This window comes from Oncorhynchus clarkii, chromosome 6 (genome assembly GCF_045791955.1).
Source record: "Oncorhynchus clarkii lewisi isolate Uvic-CL-2024 chromosome 6, UVic_Ocla_1.0, whole genome shotgun sequence".
NCBI classification, from domain to species: domain Eukaryota; kingdom Metazoa; phylum Chordata; class Actinopteri; order Salmoniformes; family Salmonidae; genus Oncorhynchus; species Oncorhynchus clarkii.
In genome coordinates, this window is record NC_092152.1 from 48717679 (window position 1) to 48739885 (window position 22207).

The 22207-nt window shown below is 42.8% G+C and overlaps 1 protein-coding gene across 2 annotated transcripts in view; it reads left to right on the forward strand.

The window, feature by feature from the left end:
• Positions 1 to 12342: 12342 nt before the first annotated feature.
• Positions 12343 to 22207, forward strand: part of LOC139411248 (glutamate receptor, ionotropic, N-methyl D-aspartate 1b) — a 56312-nt gene continuing 46447 nt past the window's right edge. For both annotated transcript variants that reach the window (XM_071157286.1, XM_071157287.1), the window contains exons 1-3: positions 12343 to 13005; positions 17292 to 17426; positions 18759 to 18935. In XM_071157286.1, coding sequence (XP_071013387.1) covers positions 12757 to 13005; positions 17292 to 17426; positions 18759 to 18935 — 561 coding nt within the window. In that variant the 5' untranslated portion in view covers positions 12343 to 12756. The remainder of the gene's footprint in view (positions 13006 to 17291; positions 17427 to 18758; positions 18936 to 22207) is intronic.

Consider the following 22207-nt stretch of genomic DNA (forward strand, 5'->3'; position numbering starts at 1 on the left):
ATTACTGACCATTTTGAATCACATCGTACCTTCTCCGCTATGCAATCTGGTTTCCGAGCTGGTCATGGGTGCACCTCAGCCACGCTCAAGGTCCTTAACGATATCATAACCGCCATTGATAAGAGACATTACTGTGCAGCTGTATTCATCAACCTGGCCAAGGCTTTCGACTCTGTCAATCACCACATTCTTATTGGCAGACTCAAAAGCCTTGGTTTCTCAAATGATTGCCTCGCCTGGTTCACCAACTACTTCTCTGATAGAGCTCAGTGTGTCAAATCGGAGGGCCTGTTGTCCGGACCTCTGGCAGTCTCTATGGGGGTGCCACAGGGTTCAATTCTCGGGCCGACTCACTTCTCTGTATACATCAATGATGTCGCTCTTGCTGCTGGTGATTCTCTGATCCACCTCTACGCAGACGACACCATTCTGTATACTTCTGGCCCTTCTTTGGACACTGTGTTAACTAACCTCCAGACGAGCTTAAATTCCATACAACTCTCCTTCCGTGGCCTCCAACTACTCTTAAACGCAAATAAAACTAAATGCATGCTATTCAGCCAATCATTGCCCGCACCTGCCCGCCCATCCAGCATCACCACTCTGGACGGCTCTGACTTAGAATACGTGTATAACTACAAATACCTAGGTGTCTGGCTAGACTGTAAACTCTCCTTCCAGACTCGCATTAAGCATCTCCAATCAAAAATTAAATCTAGAATCGGCTTCCTATTTCGCAACAAAGCTTCCTTCACTCATGCTGCCAAACATACCCTCGTAAAACTGACCATCCTACCGATCCTTGACTTCGGCGATGTCATCTATAAAATAGCCTCCAACACTATACTCAGCAAACTGGATGTAGTCTATCACAGTGCCATCCGTTTTGCCACCAAAGCCCCATACACTACTCACCACTGCGACCTGTACGCTCTCGTTGGCTGGCCCTCGCTTCATACTCGTCGCCAAACCCACTGGCTACAGGTTATCTACAAGTCTCTGCTAGGTAAAGCCCCGCCCTATCTCAGCTCGGTGGTCACCATAGCAGCACCCACTCGTAGCACGCGCTCCAGCGGGTATATCTCACTGGTCACCCCCAAAGCCAATTCCCCCTTTGGTCGCCTTTCCTTCCAGTTCTCTGTTGCCACTGACTGGAACGAACTGCAAAAATCACTGAAGCTGGAGATTTCCATCTCCCTCACTAGCTTTAAGAACCAGCTGTCAGAGCAGCTCACAGATCACTGTACCTGTTCATAGCCCATCTGTATACAGCCCATCTATCTACCTCATCCCCATACTGTATTTATTTAGCTCCTTTTGCACCACAGTATCTCTACTTGCACATCCATCTTTTGCACATCTACCATTCCAGTGTTTAATTGCCATATTGTAATTACTTCGCCACCATGGCCTATTTATTGCCTTAACTCCCTTATTTGACCTAATTTGCACTCACTGTATATAAACTTTGTTTCTTTTTTTCTACTGTATTATTGACTGTATGTTTTGTTCATTCCATGTGTAACTCTGTTGTTGTATGTGTCGAACTGCTATGCTTTGTCTTGGCCAGGTCGCAGTTGCAAATGAGAACTTGTTCTCAACTTGCTTACCTGGTTAAATAAAGGTGAAATAAAAAAATGATTTTATTTTATTTTATTCCAGACACAAATATAGGGTTGCTACCCAAGCCAGCTGATTGTTCGTTCTATCGGTTCAGTTGCCAGTACTGTTGTTTTCCACCAGAAGCTCCTTAATCTTCTCCCTTCAGTGGAAAACAACAGAACTGACATTAGCATAGTTTACTAATATATATTTATGCATGCTTACAGCTTTGAATGATCGGCAAAGGTATTTGGGGATTTCATAATGTACTGGACTGTTCGGGGTCTTGGGCCAGGGAAAATGACTTTGCAAATGAAATATGTATTTTAGTATCCTCAAAACAACAATAACAATAGGAATACAGTCAGCACTAAGTTGAAAACTCATGGAGAGGTAGGCGTTTTGTTTTGGTTGATTTAAGGGACATGCTGTTGGCACCAGCTGGGTAGTCTATACCAGCTGCATTGTGGAACAGCTTGCCGGGGTGGTCAAGGACAAAGTCACCATCCACTACTGGGGTGTGCTCCAGCAGCACCAACACAGGGCCTGTTGGAGCAAGAGGGCTGTTGTGAAGCTTAAAATGCAAATAGATTTTTCCCATGCTTGGGATAATAAAGGTCTTCTAATGTAATCCAATGTAACATGCTTTGTATATTATGATTTTATACAAAGGATGGGTCTCCAGCCTGTGTCTATTCCACATGTTACCACCAGCTAAATATATGATGTTGAAATACCTATTTGCTTGGTTCCATCTGACTGTGCAATACACTGTCTCATGAGATCAGCCAGGCAATTTATAGACTCTCATTTGGTTTTCAACAGCAGAGATTTGTTTGAACATTGCTAAACTTACCAAGAAAAAAGGAACGGCACCTGTGGACTCTTTATGACAAACATACAGAGCTTGGGTCCCGAACCAGACCAGGCAATTGTAAAGAAAACCGTGGCGGACATCAAGACAGATTTCCTCTTCCTAGTGCCCACACAGACCGCCCTGCATCTACATGCCAATAAAACCACGTAAATCTATTTATCATTCTCTCTTACCAAGCCTGGCTGTTATTAGCTCTGGTCCAGGGTGTTATTGCGCGTTCCTCCACTACTACTTAGCGGAGGAACGCCTGCTAACGACCTAGACCAGAGCTAGGATATTAAGTGACTCTGGTTCCTGATGTTGGTCCTGAAGCCAGGCGTGTGACATGTAACAGCTGTCTATTATGTTCACAGCAGCAAAGCAGTTGAACATAATTGAGTCATTTGTTGGAATGAAAATTCCTCTTACCAGGAAGAGTAAGTAAGAATTCTGACCTCTTGTCTATTTGCTTGCAGACCATTCTGATTACACATAAGAAGTGTAATCATCATTGTCCTTGCCACTGCTCTCTGTTTTTTTCAGTGGTGCACACACCTACTCCTATCTCTTCAACATGGGCACTTGCATTCCTAGTTGGGGGGAGTCTGAGCATGCAGAGGATGTGCAGTACTTCTTCGGCCAGCCCGTCGACACACCGTACAGCTACTTCCCAAGGCACGTACTCTCTCTGAGTACATGATGTCCTACTGGACCAACTATGCCAGAACGGGGTTAATATGATTGTCATCTCATCTATAATAGAAATATAAAAAATATCTAAAACAAAAATATCCTCCATTGAGCATGCCTTTTAGTCCAGGACTAGGCTTAATCTGTGTCCAGGAAACCACACCAATGAGTAGTGATGCCGGGCAAAAAATACACTAAGTAATAAAAACATTAAGAACACCTGCTCTTTCTATGACATAGACTGACCAGGTGAATGCTACGATCCCTTAATGATGTCACTTGTTAAATCCACTTCAGTCAGTGTAGATGAAAGGGAGACAGGTTAAAGGATTTTTAAGCCTTAAAACAATTCAGACATGGATTGTGTATGTGTGTCATTCAGAGAGTGAATAGGCAAGACAAAAGATTTAAGTGCCTTCGAACAGGGTATGGTAGTAGGTGCCTGGCGCACTGGTTTATGTCAAGAACTGCAATGCTGCTGGGTTTTTCACACTCAACATTTTCCCGTGTTTCAAGAATGGTCCACCACCCAAAGGACATCCAGGCAACTTGACACAACTGTGGGAAGCATGGGAATCAACATGGACCAGCATCCCTGTTGAACGCTTTCGACACCTTGTAGAGTCCCTGCCCCAACAAAATGGCGCCGGAAGCCCCGACAAAATGACGCCGCAATAAATTTTACGGGCGCCCAGCAGTTTTACGGGCGCCCAACCAATTGTGCTATTATGTGTTTTTTTGCGTTATTTGTAACTTATTACAGCAAAAAAAAAGCTTCTGGATATCAGGACAGCGATCACACACCTAGGAAATAGACAAAGATTTTTTCTTCAACAAGCAAGACGCACAGGACATTCTCCAAACACCCGACAGGGCCAACATCGCCGTTATTTGCAAGAGGAAGCGAAGCAGGTACAGAGGACAAAGAGTCGGATGGATGCCTGGTCAGGACCCGGAGAAGGCGAGTGGGAAAGCTGCCGTTACCATCAAAACTACTCGCCAACGTGCAATCATTGGACAATAAACTAGATGAGGTACGATCACGAATATCCTACCAACGGGACATCAAAAACTGTAATATCCTATGTTTCACGGAATCGTGGCTGAATGATGACATGGATATTCAGCTAGCGGTATATACGCTGCACCGGCAAGATAGAACAGCACACTCAGGTCAGACGAGGGGGGGTCTGTGCATATTTGTAAACAACAGCTGGTGCACGAAATCTAAGGAAGTTTCTGGATGTTGCTTGCCTGAAGTAGAGTATATTGTGATAAATTGCCGGCCACACTACTTGCCTAGAGAGTTTTCAGCTAAACTTTTCATGGCTGTTTATTTACCACCACAGACAGATGCTGGCACTAAGACCGCACTCAGTCAGCTGTATAAGGAAACAAGCAGACAGGAAACCACTCACCCAGAGGTGGCACTCCTAGTGGCTGGAGACTTGCAGGGAAACTTAAATCAGTTCTACCAAATTTCCATCAACATGTTAAATGTGCAACCAGAGGGAAAAAATTCAGATCACCTGTACTCCACACACGGAGACGTGTACAAAGCTCTCTCTCGCCCTCCATTTGATAAATACGACCAGAACTCTATCCTCCTGATTCCTGTTTACAAGCTAAAATTAAAGCAGACCAGTGACTCGGTCTATAAAAAAGTGGTCAGATGAAACAGATGCTAAACTACAGGACTGTTTTGCTATCACAGACTGGAACATGTTCCGAGATTATTCAAATGGCATTGAGGAGTACACCACATCCGTCACTGGCTTTATCAATAAGTGCATCGAGGATGTCATCCCCACAGTGACTGTACGTACATACCCCAACCAGAAGCCATGGAATACAGACAACATTTGCACTGAGCTAAAGAGTAGAGCTGCCGCTTTCAAGGTGCGGGACTTTAACCCAGAAGCTTACAAGAAATCCTTCTATGCTCTGCGACAAACCATCAAACAGGCAAAGCTTCAATACAGGGCTAAGATTGAATCATACTACACCGGCCCTGATGCTCGTCTTATGTGGTAGGGCTTGCAAACTATTACAGACTACAAAGGGAAGCACAGCCGCGAGCTGCCCAGTGACACGAGCCTACCAGACAAGCTAAATCACTTCTATGCTTGCTTCGAGGCAAGCAACACTGAGGCATACACAAGAGCATCAGCTGTTTCGAATGACTGTGTGATCACGCTCTCCGTACCCGACTTGAGTAAGACCTTTAAACAGGTCAACATACACAAGGCTGCGGGGCCAGATGGATTACCAGGACATGTGCTGACCAACTGGCAGGTGTCTTCACTGACATTTTCAACATGCCCCTGATTGAGTCTGTAATACCAACATGTTTCAAGCAGACCACCGTAGTCTCTGTGCCCAAGAACACAAAGGTAACCTGCCTAAATGACTACAGACCCGTAGCACTCACGTCCGTAGCCATGAAGTGCTTTGAAAGGTTGGTAATGGCTCACATCAACACCATTATCCCAGAAACCCTAGACCCACTCCAATTTGCATCCCCCCAAACAGATCCACAGATGATGCAAACTTTATTGCACTCCACACTTCCCTTTCACACCTTGACAAAAGGAACAATTATGTGAGAATGCTATTCATTGACTACAGCTCAACGTTCAACACCATAGTACCCTCAAAGCTCATCACTAAGCTAAGGATCCTGGGACTAAACACCTCCCTCTGCAACTGGATCCTAGACTTCCTGATGGGCCGCCCCCAGGTGGTGAGAGTAGGTAGCAACACATCTGCCACGCTGATCCTCAACACTGGAGCTCCCCAGTGGTGCGTGCTCAGTCCCCTCCTGTACTCCCTGTTCACCCATGACTGCATGGCCAGGCACGACTCCAACACCATCATTAAGTTTGCACATGACACAACAGTGGTAGGCTTGATCACCGACAACGACGAGACAACCTATAGGGAGGAGGTCAAAAACCTGGCCGGGTGGTGCCAGAATAACAACCTATCCCTCAACGTAACCAAGACTAAGGAGATGATTGTGGACTACAGGAAAAGGAGGACCGAGCACGCCCCCATTCTCATCAACGGGGCTGTATTGGAGTAGGTTGAGAGCTTCAAGTTCCTTGGTGTCCATATCACCAACAAACTAGAATGGTTCAAAAACACCAAGACAGTCGTGAAGAGGGCACGACAAAGCCTATTCCCCCTCAGGAAACTAAAAAGATTTGGCATTGCTCCTGAGATCCTCAAAAGGTTCTACAGCAGCAACTTCGAGAGCATCTGGTTGCATCACTGCCTGGTACGGCATTGCTCGGCCTCTGACCGCAAGGCACTACAGAGGGTAGTGCGTATAGCCCAGTACATCACTGGGGCAAAGCTGCCTGCCATCCAGGACCTCTACACCAGGTGGTGTTAGAGGAAGGCCCAAAAAATTGTCAAAGTCCCCAGCCACCCCAGTCATAGACTGTTCTCTCTACTACCGCATTGTTCTCTCTACTCCGGTACCGGAGTGCCAAGTCTAGTACAAAAAGTATTCTCAACTGTTTTTATCCCCAAGCCATAAGACTCCTGAACAGGTAATCAAATTGCTACCCGGACTATTTGCATGATGTGCCCCCCAACCCATCTTTTTACGCTGCTGCTTTGTCATATATACATGCATGTTTGTCATATATGCATAGTCACTTTAACTATACATTCATGTACATACTACCTCAATTGGGCCGACCAACCAGTGCTCCCGCACATTGGCTAACCGGGCTATCTGCATTGTGTCCCACCCACCACCTGCCAACCCCTCTTTTACGCTACTGCTACTCTCTGTTCATCATATATGCATATTCACTTCAACCATATATACAGTGGGGCAAAAAAGTATTTAGTCAGCCACCAATTGTGCAAGTTCTCCCACTTAAAAAGATGAGAGAGGCCTGTAATTTTCATCATAGGTACACTTCAACTATGACAGACAAAATGAGAAAAAAAATCCAGAAAGTCACATTGTAGGATTTTTTATTAATTTATTTGCAAATTATGGTGGAAAATAAGTATTTGGTCAATAACAAAAGTTTATCTCAATAATTTGTTAAATACCCTTTGTTGGCAATGACAGAGGTCAAACGTTCACAAGGTTTTCACACACTGTTGCTGGTATTTTGGCCCATTCCTCCATGCAGATCTCCTCTAGAGCAGTGATGTTTTGGGGCTGTTGCTGGGCAACACGGACTTTCAACTCCCTCCAAAGATTTTCTATGGGGTTGAGATCTGGAGACTGGCTAGGCCACTCCAGGACCTTGAAATGCTTCTTTCGAAGCCACTCCTTCGTTGCCCGGGCGGTGTGTTTGGGATCATTGTCATGCTGAAAGACCCAGCCACGTTTCATCTTCAATGCCCTTGCTGATTGAAGGAGGTTTTCACTCAAAATCTCACGATACATGGCCCCATTCATTCTTTCCTTTACACGGATCAGTCGTCCTGGTCCCTTTGCAAAAAAACAGCCCCAAAGCATGATGTTTCCACCCCCATGCTTCACAGTAGGTATGGTGTTCTTTGGATGCAACTCAGCATTCTTTATCCTCCAAACACGACGAGTTGAGTTTTTACCAAAAAGTTATATTTTGGTTTCATCTGACCATATGACATTCTCCCAATCTTCTTCTGGAACATCCAAATGCTCTCTAGCAAACTTCAGACGGGCCTGGGCATATACTGGCTTAAGCAGGGGGACACGTCTAGCACTGCAGGATTTGAGTCCCTGGCGGCGTAGTGTGTTACTGATGGTAGACTTTGTTACTTTGGTCCCAGCTCTCTGCAGGTCATTCACTAGGTCCCCCCGTGTGGTTCTGGGATTTTTGCTCACCGTTCTTGTGATCATTTTGACCCCACGGGGTGAGATCTTGCGTGGAGGCCCAGATCGAGGGAGATTATCAGTGGTCTTGTATGTCTTCCATTTCCTAATAATTGCTCCCACAGTTGATTTCTTCTTCCCAGCCTGGTGCAGGTCTACAATTTTGTTTCTGGTGTCCTTTGACAGCTCTTTGGTCTTGGCCATAGTGGAGTTTGGAGTGTGACTGTTTGAGGTTGTGGACAGGTGTCTTTTATACTGGTAACAAGTTCAAACAGATGCCATTAATACAGGTAACGAGTGGAGGACAAAGGAGCCTCTTAAAGAAGAAGTTACAGGTCTGTAAGAGCCAGAAATCTTGCTTGTTTGTAGGTGACCAAATACTTATTTTCCACCATAATTTGCAAATAAATTCATTAGAAATCCTACAATGTGATTTTCTGGAATTTTTTTTCTCATTTTGTCTGTCATAGTTGAAGTGTACCTATGATGAAAATGACAGGCCTCTCTCATCTTTTTAAGTGGGAGAACTTGCACAATTGGTTGCTGACTAAACACTTTTTTGCCCCACTGTACATGTACACACCTCAATCAGTCTGACTAACCGGTGTCTGTATGTTGCCTAGCTACTTTTATAGCCTCGCTACTGAATGTAGCCTGTCTTTTTACTGTTGTTTTATTTCTTTACCTACCTATTGTTCACCTAATACCCTTTTTGCACTATTGGTTAGAGCCTGTAAGTAAGCAGTTCACTGCTGTTGTATTCGGCGCACCTGACAAATAAACTTTGATTTGATTTGACAAATTGAGGCTGTTCAGAGAGCAAAAGGGAGGGTGCAACTCATAAGTTGTTCCTAATCAAAGACACATTTCAGTTGAATGTATTCAGTTGTCCAACTGGCTAGGTATCCCCCTTTCCCTACTGTTTGGTATACTCAGTGTAGACTACATCTTTCACCCATTATTACTTTTCTCTTGAAGTTATACATCTCTTCTCTTGAAATAGTTGCTTGCCCTTTTCTGCCAGAGTGATCCCAACCGGGGAGTGAGTAAGGTCCCCTACCTTGTCATCAATAACCAAATCAACAAGTCATCTGTCAAACACGACCTTGAGGACTCATTATGTACAGTACTGGTCCAGCGCCTATGCCAGTCTTCCATCTATTCAATGTCAGAGGATGAATAGCTGAATAGCTTTTTGAGGTCTTATTGAAATATGAGGTTGAATGATATTTTCATGTTAAGTTGAAGTGTGTTGATTTTAAAATGGTGCTAGAGTTGCTATGTAAATGTATCTCTGTAAATGGAGATAAAGCAACCAAATATCTTGTCCTTTACATGTTCACTTTGCTGATGTCCAAATGTGCTCCAGGGTGAAGTTGTCTGTAGGTACAGATCTAGGATCATCTTCCTCTCCCCCAATACTAGCCTTGATAATTAGTGGGGGAAATTGAAAACGGATCCAGATCAGCATCTAGGTGACGTTCCAAATGCTGGAAACTTCTGTAGCAGCTCCAACAGAGGGAGCTATTTTCCCGAAACACTGTTGTCTAGATAGACGACAGCATACAGTATCACAGAGAGTTGTGATTTCCTTCTGAGCTACATACAGTACATACAGTACATGCAGTACATGCAGCATGTTACGTAATTGATTGTTCATGTGGTTACGATGCTTCTGGTTAAGTACAGTACATACAGCTATAGAAATGTACCATATTGCTCTGGTGCTAAATATATCACTCTGGCACAGAGTATGCTGTTCACCCAATGTCAATATCAATAAGAAAGTAAATGTATGTCTTATAGTCATTGTGCATGTTTGTCTTTGTTTTAAGGCTCAAAACTAGCCTCAGTAAAATGAAAATGCAAAAAAACATATTTCAACATTTTACTCAAAAATATCCAGTGGTACCACTAAATGCAGGCAAATTAAGTAATATAAATTTAGAGTGACTTATTTGTTTCAAAATGCACTTTTAATGCTTCACTTGAGAGTAGAGGCCTGTGTCGTAAGCAAGTTTACGTTTGTATGCATATCCAAGAAGACGCTTTTAGGACTTCTGTTGTGCTTCAATATTTTTTTACTTCCTATTCGGAGTTAGGAAAATGTGTGTATGTTATAAATGATAAAAAGAACATCCAAATGAATTTCTTCTCTCCCTGGCAATGGAAATATCTGTTTAAAGATTGCGGGCACTATTCCTCTCTCTTCTGTGAGATCCAGGCTGAATCTCAATTACACTTCTTTGAATCTTCTCCAATCTCCTCACCTCCTCAGAATGCATTGGAGGAGAAGGCATGAGGTTCCTCCAATGCATTTTGAGAAGGAGGCCAGGAGAGAGAGGACACAAGGAATCAAGGATATACAATTGAAATTCACCCCTAGTTGTGAGAACCTGGATTCTCATTAGGGGCACTTCAGCATAATCAAACAGACGTTTGGGATGAGCTTTTTAACGTGGTGGTATGCTTGTCAATTATGCATGAAGAGAATGTATGCCACAAATAAAGCAAATCAAGTGTACATTTCCAATCCGACCATTTACTGTCGATTTATGCCGTGCATAATCTGCTTTGTTTCTTCCTGCACTCCACTTTTCCAGTTTATTTTTTAAATTTTTTTTACAGCATCCACAGTAACATAGGAAAGTTTAATTCACAAGCTGTCTTTTTCAACTACAGCAGTGCTGAAAAAAATAGTTACAGCTATTGTCACAGCAATGGTTTTATACTACAAGTAATAAATACTTCTAAATGTGCATCATGGTAGTGTGATACAAACCGACACAGAGAGCCGAGACGGAGAGAGAGAATTCCTCTGCTGATAGCTGCAGTGAGTGAGAGCCTGGAGCAGTTTAGGGCAGCAATGGGTTCAGCTGTCATGTCTTTTTATCTGCATGATCATAGATCCCCAGTGTGTCTATAGATGCTGTTGTGCTATCTAATGATCCCTGTCCCATCCATGGGCTCGTCTGGCCTTTGGCTCACCAGTCCCAGAAAATCATTTGTCTAAGCGGATAATCAGGTGGAAACAAAAGCGGAATGTTTTGCCTGCCCCGGAAGGAGGCTAGGTCAAGATGTGCGTGGTGTGAATCCAGTGTGCCTGTGTTTCTGCCTGTGTGTTTACAACTGTAACCTATATGAATAAAACAATATCAAAGATCACATTACATGTAGGATAGGTTCCATGCTGCAAATGCATTAATGCTCAAAATTAATGCTCGCTCAATTCTGGGGGGAAATGTCTTCCAATCTCCCCTTTAAAATGGAGTGTGGTGTTCAATAATAACTGTTGCCATAAGTGTCTCCTGGATTTATCTAGCACTGGGAAGGCAGGGCATGGGACCTCTGGTAGTGATGTAATGTAAATGCAATATCAGTGTTACGAGTTTTCTGTGTGAATACATCTGCATGCATGACCTTGTGTGTTCTCCTGATTCTTACACTACACTGGTAAGGCCACTGCCATAATAAGCTTTTTGTTGCCTATTAAAATTATTACACGCCTTCTTCATGACAGATTTTTTTTCCCCAAAGCCCCATACCCAAAGCATTGCTATAATTGCAACTTAGGCTGGCATTGGGGGAAACTGTGCACCATAGCCAGAGATGCTTGTTTCCTTGGTAACCAGGTTCTCTTGAATTTCTCAGTGCTTATGGTTCTACACAGAGCCATATCTGGTTCTACCCTTCTGGAGCTCTCCAGCCATCTGTAATAGGGATTCTATTGATTCTTTGTTTAGGTAGACCAAATAGCCCCACAGCGTGTTTTATTATACTACACACAATAAACGTTTTTAGCCTGCTATAATGAATGAATTTAATAACAAAACAATTATATCAGTATGATATCTGTGTAATTATCATTATCCCTCAACGAATTAACCCTATTGATTGAGAGGATATCTTTTGGTGCTGGACATGAAAATGGTCCATATGAGCTACACAATCTGTAGGCCCACAATGTAGCCTTTAGAACTATGTAGGAGCAGGAATAGGCTAACCATCATCTGATACATTTTGTATTGTTTTTTTTGTCATTTTTAAATTATTTGTAGTCCTACATTATCATACAACAGTATATCCTACTAAAACGTTACTGTAGCCTATACAGGCTTTTTAGGCTGAAAGCCGCATAAAGTTTGAAACATTGACAATATTTTTTTTTGTATTACTATATTAGTCAACCCGTCCTCCAAATCCATATAAAACATCCCCTGACAGTTGTAGATGTTTAGTTGCATTAATTCAAATGTAGCCAGAGCGTTCAAGTAGAACGCGAAAGCGATGTCAAGCGGAATGAGTGGTGGGTACGCGCCTCGCTGCGCGGGCACGATTTCAGGACCAAGGACAGACGCTCGCGCTGAGCATCAGGTCATTGGATCCTCAGCAAAGCAGAACCTCGGACGGAAGTCGTGACAAGGAGACATGCATCTCTCAAAGACAAAGAAACACAAGCTCTCCCAAAACTGTTTGTAGGCCAATAATATATGTATTTTTTTTGTTGCGTCAATGAAAATCAACAGGATTTACCCACCACAAAGCAAATGTGTTATTGTCTTTTTTATGGGAGTGTAATGCAGGTTTAGAGATCAGCTGGAGAAAAAACTCATGATGCACATACCTCGACAGGGCGGACTAATGTAATTGCATTCCACTGGTATTGCTGTTAGCACAGGGTCGAGAGGACGCGTGATCCATGCGGATCGGTTAGCTGGGCTGGCTACGACGCACATCCACTCAACAGGAGACTCGGTCTGGCAGCTGTGTCGATGTCAAAATGCGTGTATTTCTGCTTACGTTTTTCATCTCCTGCTCCTGTGCGGGTGGTGGATGTGAACCCAAGATTGTCAATATCGGAGCGGTCCTGAGCCAGAAGAGGTATGAACAGGTGTTCAAGGACGCCGTCACCCAGGCAAACACTCTGTATGGGAAAGATAAGTTCAAGATGAACGCCATCTCTGTCACTCATAAACCCAATGCAATTCAGATGGCTCTCTCCGTCTGCGAGGACCTCATCTCGAACCAGGTAAGCAATATAATTTCAGCCTATGTATGATGGAAGTATAGCTCTCACAGTGTTTTGATACCCATGTTTACTACTCATTCATGAAACCCCCTATGGGGAGACACAAGCCAGTGTGCAAAGTCAACATCTGGTTGCGAGGATGGCTGCTTGAGTGGTTTGTTAAAATTACATTGATAAAGAGAGAGAGAGTGAGACTTGGGCCATGTTTATTTTGCTTTACAGTAAGTAGGATGTTTGTCTGGCTGAGCCTGTGTGTTTAAAAGAGGAGCATAAACACATTGTTGTTAAAGAGTAAAGTTGCTAGAGGTTGCTAAAAAAAATCATAAACGTTTCAATTGTTGCAGTTTATTCCCTGGGGAGACTGGGAGAAATGTCCCAATTATCTCTCCTTCCTCCCAAAGTGTGCACTTGTTCACTTCCCTTTACTGATTTGAAAGGAAATTACTGTTACAGTGTAAAAAAAACTCTTTAGATGAGAGGTTTTCTCAACTGAAAAGAAATACATTTTTTAAACCAAACATATGATTCAATGCCAAACCCATATTTCAAGTTGCAACCTATTTCTTTCAACACTCAACTTACCTTTCACCTTTGGTTAAACCAAATAAATAACATAAATACAAACTAATATAAACTCAGCAAAAAAATAAACGTCCTCTCACTGTCAACTGCGTTTATTTTCAGCAAACTTAACATGTGTAAATATTTGTATGAACATGACAAGATTCAACAACTGAGACATAAACTGAACAAGTTCCACAGACATGTAACTAACATAAATGGAATAATGTGTCCCTGAACAAAGGGGGGTCAAAATCAAAAGTAACAGTCAGTATCTGGTGTGGCCACCAGCTGCATTAAGTAATGCAGTGCATCTCCTCTTCATGGACTGCACCATAGTTGCCAGTTCTTGCTGTGAGATGTTACCCCACTCTTCCACCAAGGCACCTGCAAGTTCCCGGACATTTCTGGGGGAAATGGCCCTAGCCCTCACCCTCCGATCCAACAGGTCCCAGACGTGCTCAATGTGATTGAGATCTGAGCTCTTCGCAGAACACTGACATTCCTGTCTTGCAGGAAATCATGCACAGAACGAGCAGTGTGGCTGTTGGCATTGTCATGCTGGAGGGTCATGTCAGGATGAGCCTGTAGGAAGGGTACCACATAAGGGAGGAGGATGTCTTCCCTGTAACGCACAGCATTGAGATTGCCTGCAATGACAACAATTGACAACAATGGTCCAGTGACGGTGGATTTGTGCCAATAGGCGACGTTGTTGCCGGTGATGTCTGGTGAGGACCTGCCTTACAACAGGCCTACAAGCCCTCAGTCCAGCCTATTGCGGACAGTCTGAGCACGGATGTAGGGATTGTGCATTCCTGGTGTAACTCGGGCAGTTGTTGTTGCCATCCTGTACCTGTCCCGCGGGTGTGATGTTCTGATGTACCGATCCTGTGCAGGTGTTGTTACACGTGATCTGCCACTGCGAGGATGATCAGCTGTCCATCATGTCTCCTTGTAGCGCTGTTTTAGGCATCTTACAGTACGGACATTGCAATTTATTGCCCTGGCCACATCTGCAGTCCTCATGCCTCCTTGCAGCATGCCTAAGGCACATTTACGCAGATGAGCAGGGACCCTGGGCATCTTTCTTTTGGTGTTTTTCAGAGTCAGTAGAAAGGCTTCTTTAGTGTCCTAAGTTTTCATAACTGAGACCTTAATTGCCTAGCATCTGTAAGCTTTTAGTGTCTTAACACCGTTCCACAGGTGCATGTTCATTAATTGTTTATGGTTCATTGAACAAGCATGGGAAACAGTGTTTAAACCCTTTACAATGAAGATCTGTGAAGTTATTTGGATTTTTACAAATTATCTTTGAAAGACAGGGTCCTGAAAAGGGACTTTTCTTTTTGTGTGAGTTACAACCCATTAGATACCAAGTAGATTTTTCACTTTGAAATTACCTATCCAAATTTCTTCAATTGGGTTACAAGCAATTAAATCAATTTCATTTTTATCAAGATACTGTATTAAGTTGGTTCCATAACATGAAATAATGGCTCCAAACACTTTCAAATAAACTGTTTACAATATTGTAATTAAATGGTGACCATCTCATCAATGGAAACCTTTCCAGACTTGTTAGTACCACAGTTATTTTATTTTACCTTCATTTAACTAGGCAAGTCAGTTAAGAACAAATTCTTATTTACAATGATGGCCTAGGAACGGTGGGTTAACTGCCTTGGTTCAGATTTTTACCTTGTCAGCTTGGGGATTCGATCTAGCAACATTTTCGAATACTGGCTCAACGCTCTAACCTGCCGCCCCAATCTTTTTATGTAGATATCTTTTACGATTCCGTGCTGGTAGTGAAAATATACAGTAAGCATACATTTCTTTAATGAAAATAAAAAACACACATTACCTGGAATGACATTCACTCTCACGGGTATCCCAAAAGAACAAACACCACTATGCAATGTGAATGCGCATGTGGTGTTGAAAGCATTTTAGAAGCTTTCATTAAGTGCAAAAATCACGTTGATCTGCCACATTCATTATTTGATTTCAAACAAATTCAATAGAATAGGTTTAATGAACCAAAGATTAACTTTGGATCATACCAATCAGAAAAAGCACCTCAGTGAGAAATATGGTGGAAAATATGTGACTGTGCCTCCACCAATCCAATTATTTTATATTTGTGGGATGTTCTGAACGAGTGCACACTTAGATATTATTGGGATTGGGTTTCTAGATTTTGAGTAACTTGAATGACAATCATTCCTTTTTTAATTCCCATTCCCATTTACCATCGTTTCACATTAGCCTATAGCCTTTAAATAATTTACTTTGTCAATATGACAGCAACTGTATGCATTAGGCTGCTTATGAATTGAAATAACATTGACGTGCTCCAATTCTTGATTAACCTGCATTTATTCAACAAGACATAGCCTACTCAGCCTAATTGCAAGCCTATTTTTGCAGTAGGCTAAGCCTAGAGTAGCCTTGGCATTTGGAACGTATACAATCCATTAGGGTGACCGTGATAGATATTAAACAGCCTCTCCTTTATTCAATTTTTGAATGAATAAACATTAGGCTTCAGCTGCCATGTTCAATAGTCTAGCTGGCCAGATAACAGATTTTTGATAGATTCCCTAAAAACACGCCACTTCTATAAGTTACTTTTTCATAGCAGTTTAGGAGAACTTACGCAGTAGGTTAGGATAATTAATGTAGCAGGTTAGGAGAATAAGGTTGAGGTTAGGGTTAGCTAAAATGCTCTCATAACCTGCTACGAAAAGTCCATTCCAGTCATAACTGTATCGAAGTGGTGTTTTTGATGGGAGTGCACACCAGTGGATTAACCAAAACAAACTCAAGGGCTGTGATTTTAACGTAGTGCCTTATTCAATGGAGGATAAACCCCAGACCTTTTATCTTGAATGACGGGACAACATCGGAGCAAGGTTGAATAAAAGTGGTGCTAGATAACCTGAGCTAATGGCATTGCTTTGAAACTCTGTGGAGAGGCCATGTCATGTCTTCCAAATGAAAATTAGGCCAACATGGCGTCAGCAGGCACACGGGTTGGCAGCTGCTTTGTTGCTGTGAGTAAAGCACGGGTAGTCGGGTAGGGCAGCATTATACAGTGATGTAGAGGAAGATTATAGCCCACTAGCCAAAGTGACAGCACAGATTATAATGCCAGTGGTGACGCGCGTGCGGGCGCACACATGACAGACATACACAGATGCGCATGCTGTCTCTCTCGTTTTCTCAAAACAAATTATCTTTCTCTCTCTCTAATATACACACACACGCTCAAAGAGCATCAACAAGAGATTTCTCTATAGGCCTATTTATTCCATATTCAAGAGACAAGTTTTGTGATGCACTTTGGTTCATGCATTATGCAATTTATATGGGCCAGCTTACTTTGTGATAATAAAATGTCCTCGTAGGCCTACTTTATCTACACTCTTCTCAGTTACTTACTTAAAATGTGCAAATATTTCACTGGGTCACTGACATTAATTAGCCTACTGATGATGTTTACCTGAACAGATGTAGAATTGCAGTAAATCAGCTCCAAAAATCAGCTTCAAAAGCTGCCTTTACGTCGTGTGTTCTGATGTACATGGTCATGTGTGTGTGTGTGTGTGTATGCTGATGTAGAAAGATATGATTCTCCTGTATTGTTCATTATCCCTGGGCACACGTCAAGTACATATCCTGTATCTGTTTGTATCTTATGATCCCTATTCTGTACACAGGTGTATGCCATTCTGGTGAGCCACCCGCCTCAATCGAATGACCATCTGACCCCCACACCCGTGTCCTACACCGCAGGGTTCTACCGTATCCCTGTGGTTGGGCTCACCACCCGCATGTCCATCTATTCGGACAAGGTGAGACACGCACACACACACACGGACAAAGCCCATAGACACACAGATACACACACACAATGTGATCTTTGATATGTTGTTTTATTTATACCTACAATCAGACTTGTGGTAGTGTGGTTAACAGACAGATATCCTAGTACTTCACCACTTCACTCAGCAGGGCGGGGTCTCTATGTGCTACATGGGATAATTTTATTAGTCAAATATTGAAATCCCAGCTCCACTCGAATCTGTCTGTTATAGTTATTCTGTCATTCTGTCATTTTTCTGTAACTGTCATTTTTCTCCTGTGATGTTGTTTTTGTATGCACTTTCGAATATGTGGATTTTCTCAAGCCTACTCTGACATAATTTCCCACGAGAAATACATTAGAGCAAAACATCAAAGGTCTATTAATGCTTTGAAGCAATGCTTGAAGCTGCTGCTTTTAGAATTAAGTGACAGCACAGGTCCTCAACATGGTAAATAGTTTTTTCAACCAACACAAAATCCACACGTGGGGCTCTGTGTTGCCTAACCTGTTCAATCAATCAATCAATCAATCAATCAATCAAATGTATTTATAAAGCCCTTTTTACATTAGCCAATGTCACAAAGTGCAATACAGAAACCCAGCCTAAAACCGCAAACAGCAAGCAATGCAGATGAAAAAGCACAGTGGCTAGGAAAAACTCCCTAGAAAGGTTACCTAGGAAGAAACCTAGAGAGGAACCATGCTCTGAAGGGTGGCCAGTCCTCTTCCGGCTGTGCCGGGTGAAGATTATAACAGTGCCAACAGGCCAAGATGTTCAAACGTTCATAGATGACCAGCAGGGTCAAATAATAATAATCACAGTGGTTGTAGAGGGTGAAACAGGTCAGCACCTCAGGAGTAAATGTCAGTTGGCTTTTGATAGCCGAGCATTCAGAATTCGTGAGAGCAGGTGCGGTAGAAAGAGAGAGAGAGAGAGAGTCGAAAACAGCAGGTCTGGGACAAGGTAACACATCCGGTGAACAGGTCAGGGTTTTATAGCCCCAGGCAGAACAGTTTAAACTGGAGCAGCAGCACGACCAGGTGGACTGGGGACAGCAAAGTGTCATCAGGCCAGGTAGTCCTGAGGCCTGGTCCCAGGGCTCACTTCCTCCGGGAGGGGAGGGAGGGAGGGAGAGAGAGAATTAGAGGGAGCATACTTAAATTCACACAGAACACCGGATAAGACAGGAGAAATACTCCAGACATAACTGACTGACCCTAGCTCCCCGACAAATAAACTACTGCAGCATAAATACTGGAGGCTGAGACAGGAGGGGTTGAGAGACACTGTTTCCTCTACTGTGTATCTCTCCTCCAGAGCATCCACCTGTCTTTCTTGCGTACCGTGCCCCCCTACTCCCACCAAGCCCAGGTGTGGTTCGACATGATGAGAGAGTTCCGCTGGAACCACATCATTCTGATAGTGAGCGATGACCACGAGGGCCGCGCTGCCCAGAAGAGGCTGGAGACCCTGTTGGAGGAGAGGGAGACCAAGGTGAGACTGCCGGGCCCAGACGCCATGTTCCACAACACTGTCTGTCCATCTGTCTGTCCGTCCGTCTGTCTGTGCGTTTGTACTCTTGTGTGTCGAACTTGCATTCAGTATCACAAAGGTCCTCTATGTACTGTTTGTAATTATTTTTATTTTCTGTTACGTGAGCACATTTTTTTCCCATTTGTAACATTAGCTAACATTTTTTTTATGCTAGAGGCATCAACAGCGTCCTAAGTGGCTATCTGGCAAAACTCTGTATTTTCTACTCATTTCACATTACTTTTACCATAGTCAAAATGTGTCCATCCACAACAGGAGCGCAATGAGGGACCTAACCTGGGGCTATGCAAAAAATCGAGGATTTTCACATAGTTCAATTAGCTACTAGATCTTCTTCCAACAGTTTCTTGGTTTCTGTTAAATTGTGCACAAGTCTTGGAATAAATGTGGACTATTTTTTGCTGAGGTAAGATAACTATGGTTTTCATCCATAATTCAGAATTTTTGGAGGTACACATTTTTTATGGACGAATGGCGTTTGTGTTCACATTTAGTGCTATAGAATCTGAAAAGCTCTACTTCTTGTATGTTGCTTACCGGTATCTGAATTTCCAGTCTTTGTTGCGTAGCATTGTGTGCTGTCTGCATTTGAAAGAATGGAACTTTTCCTGTTTGTTAGTTAAAATTGGGTTGCTTGTCTATCTGCCCACAACGAAATGGAAATAGACCTGATGGGAGAAACATTTATGGTAGCTGTCACAGCAAAGCACTAAAATCATCTTGATGGGACACAGTGAGGTGTAGTTACCCTAAAAAATGCCCAGGGATGCATCAAAACTATGGAGCATGATAGCAGGTATGACTTTGCTGTTTTTGTCTAAGTGTTGTTATGAGTATTTTTGTATTTCTTTGTGTTTGGAATCCCATCATTGGAATTTGCATTGATTGCTTAAGGAATGTGATTGTTTGAGGGATGTACATTTGTACTTTTGTTAGGCCTTGGTTGCTCTTTTTGTGTCTAATGATTGTGGATTATTTACTGTATATTTGGAGAGAATTATTATGTTGAAGATTATTTTACCAGGTATGCAGATTGAGAACACATTCTATTTTACAGCAACGATCTGGGGAATAGTGGTGCAGTGGTGGGGGGATGAATGAGCCAATTGGAAGCTGGTCATAATGGTATGAGGGCCAGATTGGGAATTTAGAATTGCTGTTTTTGTTTCCTTTGGTATAAAAAAAATATATATTTAATCCAGATATCAATCTATATTATCTATCTAATCTACTATCTTATCCAGTTACACAACATAGCATTATGAAACTTGCAATTTTAGGATCTCCTGGTTAATGAGACTTTGGTCCTGGCCACTGTACAATTTTATATTTGCCTTATTTTAAGCCAACATTATTTCTTATTAATACCGTAATCATTTTTAATGTCATTAGTCTCGGCGTGAACCAGGAAGTTCCGTGGCAGAAATAAGGTAAAGAGGGTTCGGAATCCTGGTGTAAACCAGTGATGCCTCACAAGACGTCAAACCAATCAAATGCCTTGCTTTGGCACAGCTCCAAATATGCTAGCCTGATTAGTGCCGTAGGAGCAACAGTGAGGACGAAAAACATCACCAAAACAAGGACTGTTATAGCAGCAAAGGGTGGACCAACTCCATATTAATGCCCACAACGAGCAGGTGTCCACATACTTTTGGCAATGTAGTGTACCTTAATAGAACATTTCTTGAGTAAAAGTGAAAGTCACCCAGTAAAATACTAAAGTCTAAAAGTATTTGGTTTTAAATATACTTAAGTATCAAAAGTAAAAGTACTGTATAAACAATTTCAAATTACTTATATTAAGCAAACCAGATGACACAATTTTCTATTTTTTATTTCTTTATCGATAGCCAGGAGGACACTCAAACACTCAGACATAATTTACAAATGAAACATTTGTGTTTAGTGAGTCCACCAGATCAGAGGCAGTAAGGGATGACCAGTTGTTCTCCTGATAAGTGTGTGAACTGGACCATTTTCCTGTCCTACTAAGCATTCAAAATGTAACAAATACATTTTCCCTGACACCCAAAAGTATGTAAGAAGTACATTATTTTCTTTAGTGAAGTAAAAGTTGTAAAAAATGTAAATAGTAAAGTACAGATACCACACAAAAATGACGTAAGTAGTTTTAAGTATTTTTACTTAAGTACTTTAAACCACTTGTCACACCCTGGTCAAAGTATTTTGTGTTTATCTTTATTTATTTGGTCAGGCCAGGGTGTGGCATGGGTTTTTGTATGTGGTGTGTATGTATGGGGATTGTAGCTAGTGGGGTGTTCTAGTTAAGTCTATGGCTGTCTGAAGTGGTTCTCAATCAGAGGCAGGTGTTTATCGTTGTCTCTGATTGGGAACCATATTTAGGCAGCCATATTCTTTGAGTTTGTCGTGGGTGATTGTCCTTAGTGTTAGTTTGCACCAGTTTAGGCTGTTTCGGTTTTCATTACGTTTATTATTTTGTAGTGTTTGTATTTTGATTCGTGTTTTACGTTTGTTTAATAAACATGGATCGCAATCTACACGCCGCATTTTGGTCCGACTCTCCTTCGCATCAAGAAAACCGTTACAGAATCACCCACCACCAACGGACCAAGCAGCGTGTCAACAGGCAAGAACAGCCCAAAGTGGAGTACAGTATGGACTATACTTCTTGGGAGGAGATAGACAGGTGGGCGGTCGACCCAGGGAGAGTGCCGGAGCCCGCCTGGGATTCGATGGAGCAGTGCGCGGAAGGATATAGGAGAATGGAGTTTGCGAAGCAAGCAAGGCGGCGCGGACGGAGGCCCCATAGTCAGCCCCAAAAATTTCTTGGGGGGGGGCTCAGGGAGAGTGTGGCAGAGTCAGGAGCCAGACCTGAGCCAACTCTCCCTGTTTATCGTGAGGAGCCAAGGAGGAGACCAGAGCCGGTGTTGGAGGTGAGCGAAACAGAGACTGTGAAGGAGTTAATGGGGAAATTGGAGGTGAGCGAAACAGAGACTGTGAAGGAGTTAATGGGGAAATTGGAGGAGAGAGAAATGAGGGAGTTGCTGTGTTGGTGTTTTAAACATGGAATTCGCCCGACGGAGCGTGTCGGGGATTTGATGGCACCTGGGTCAGCGCTCCATACTCGTCCTGAGGTGCGTGTTAGTCGGCTGGTGAAGATGGTGCCAGTCTCACGTACCAGGCCTCCTGTGCACCTCCCTAGCCTTGCACGTCCTGTGCCAGCACCGCTC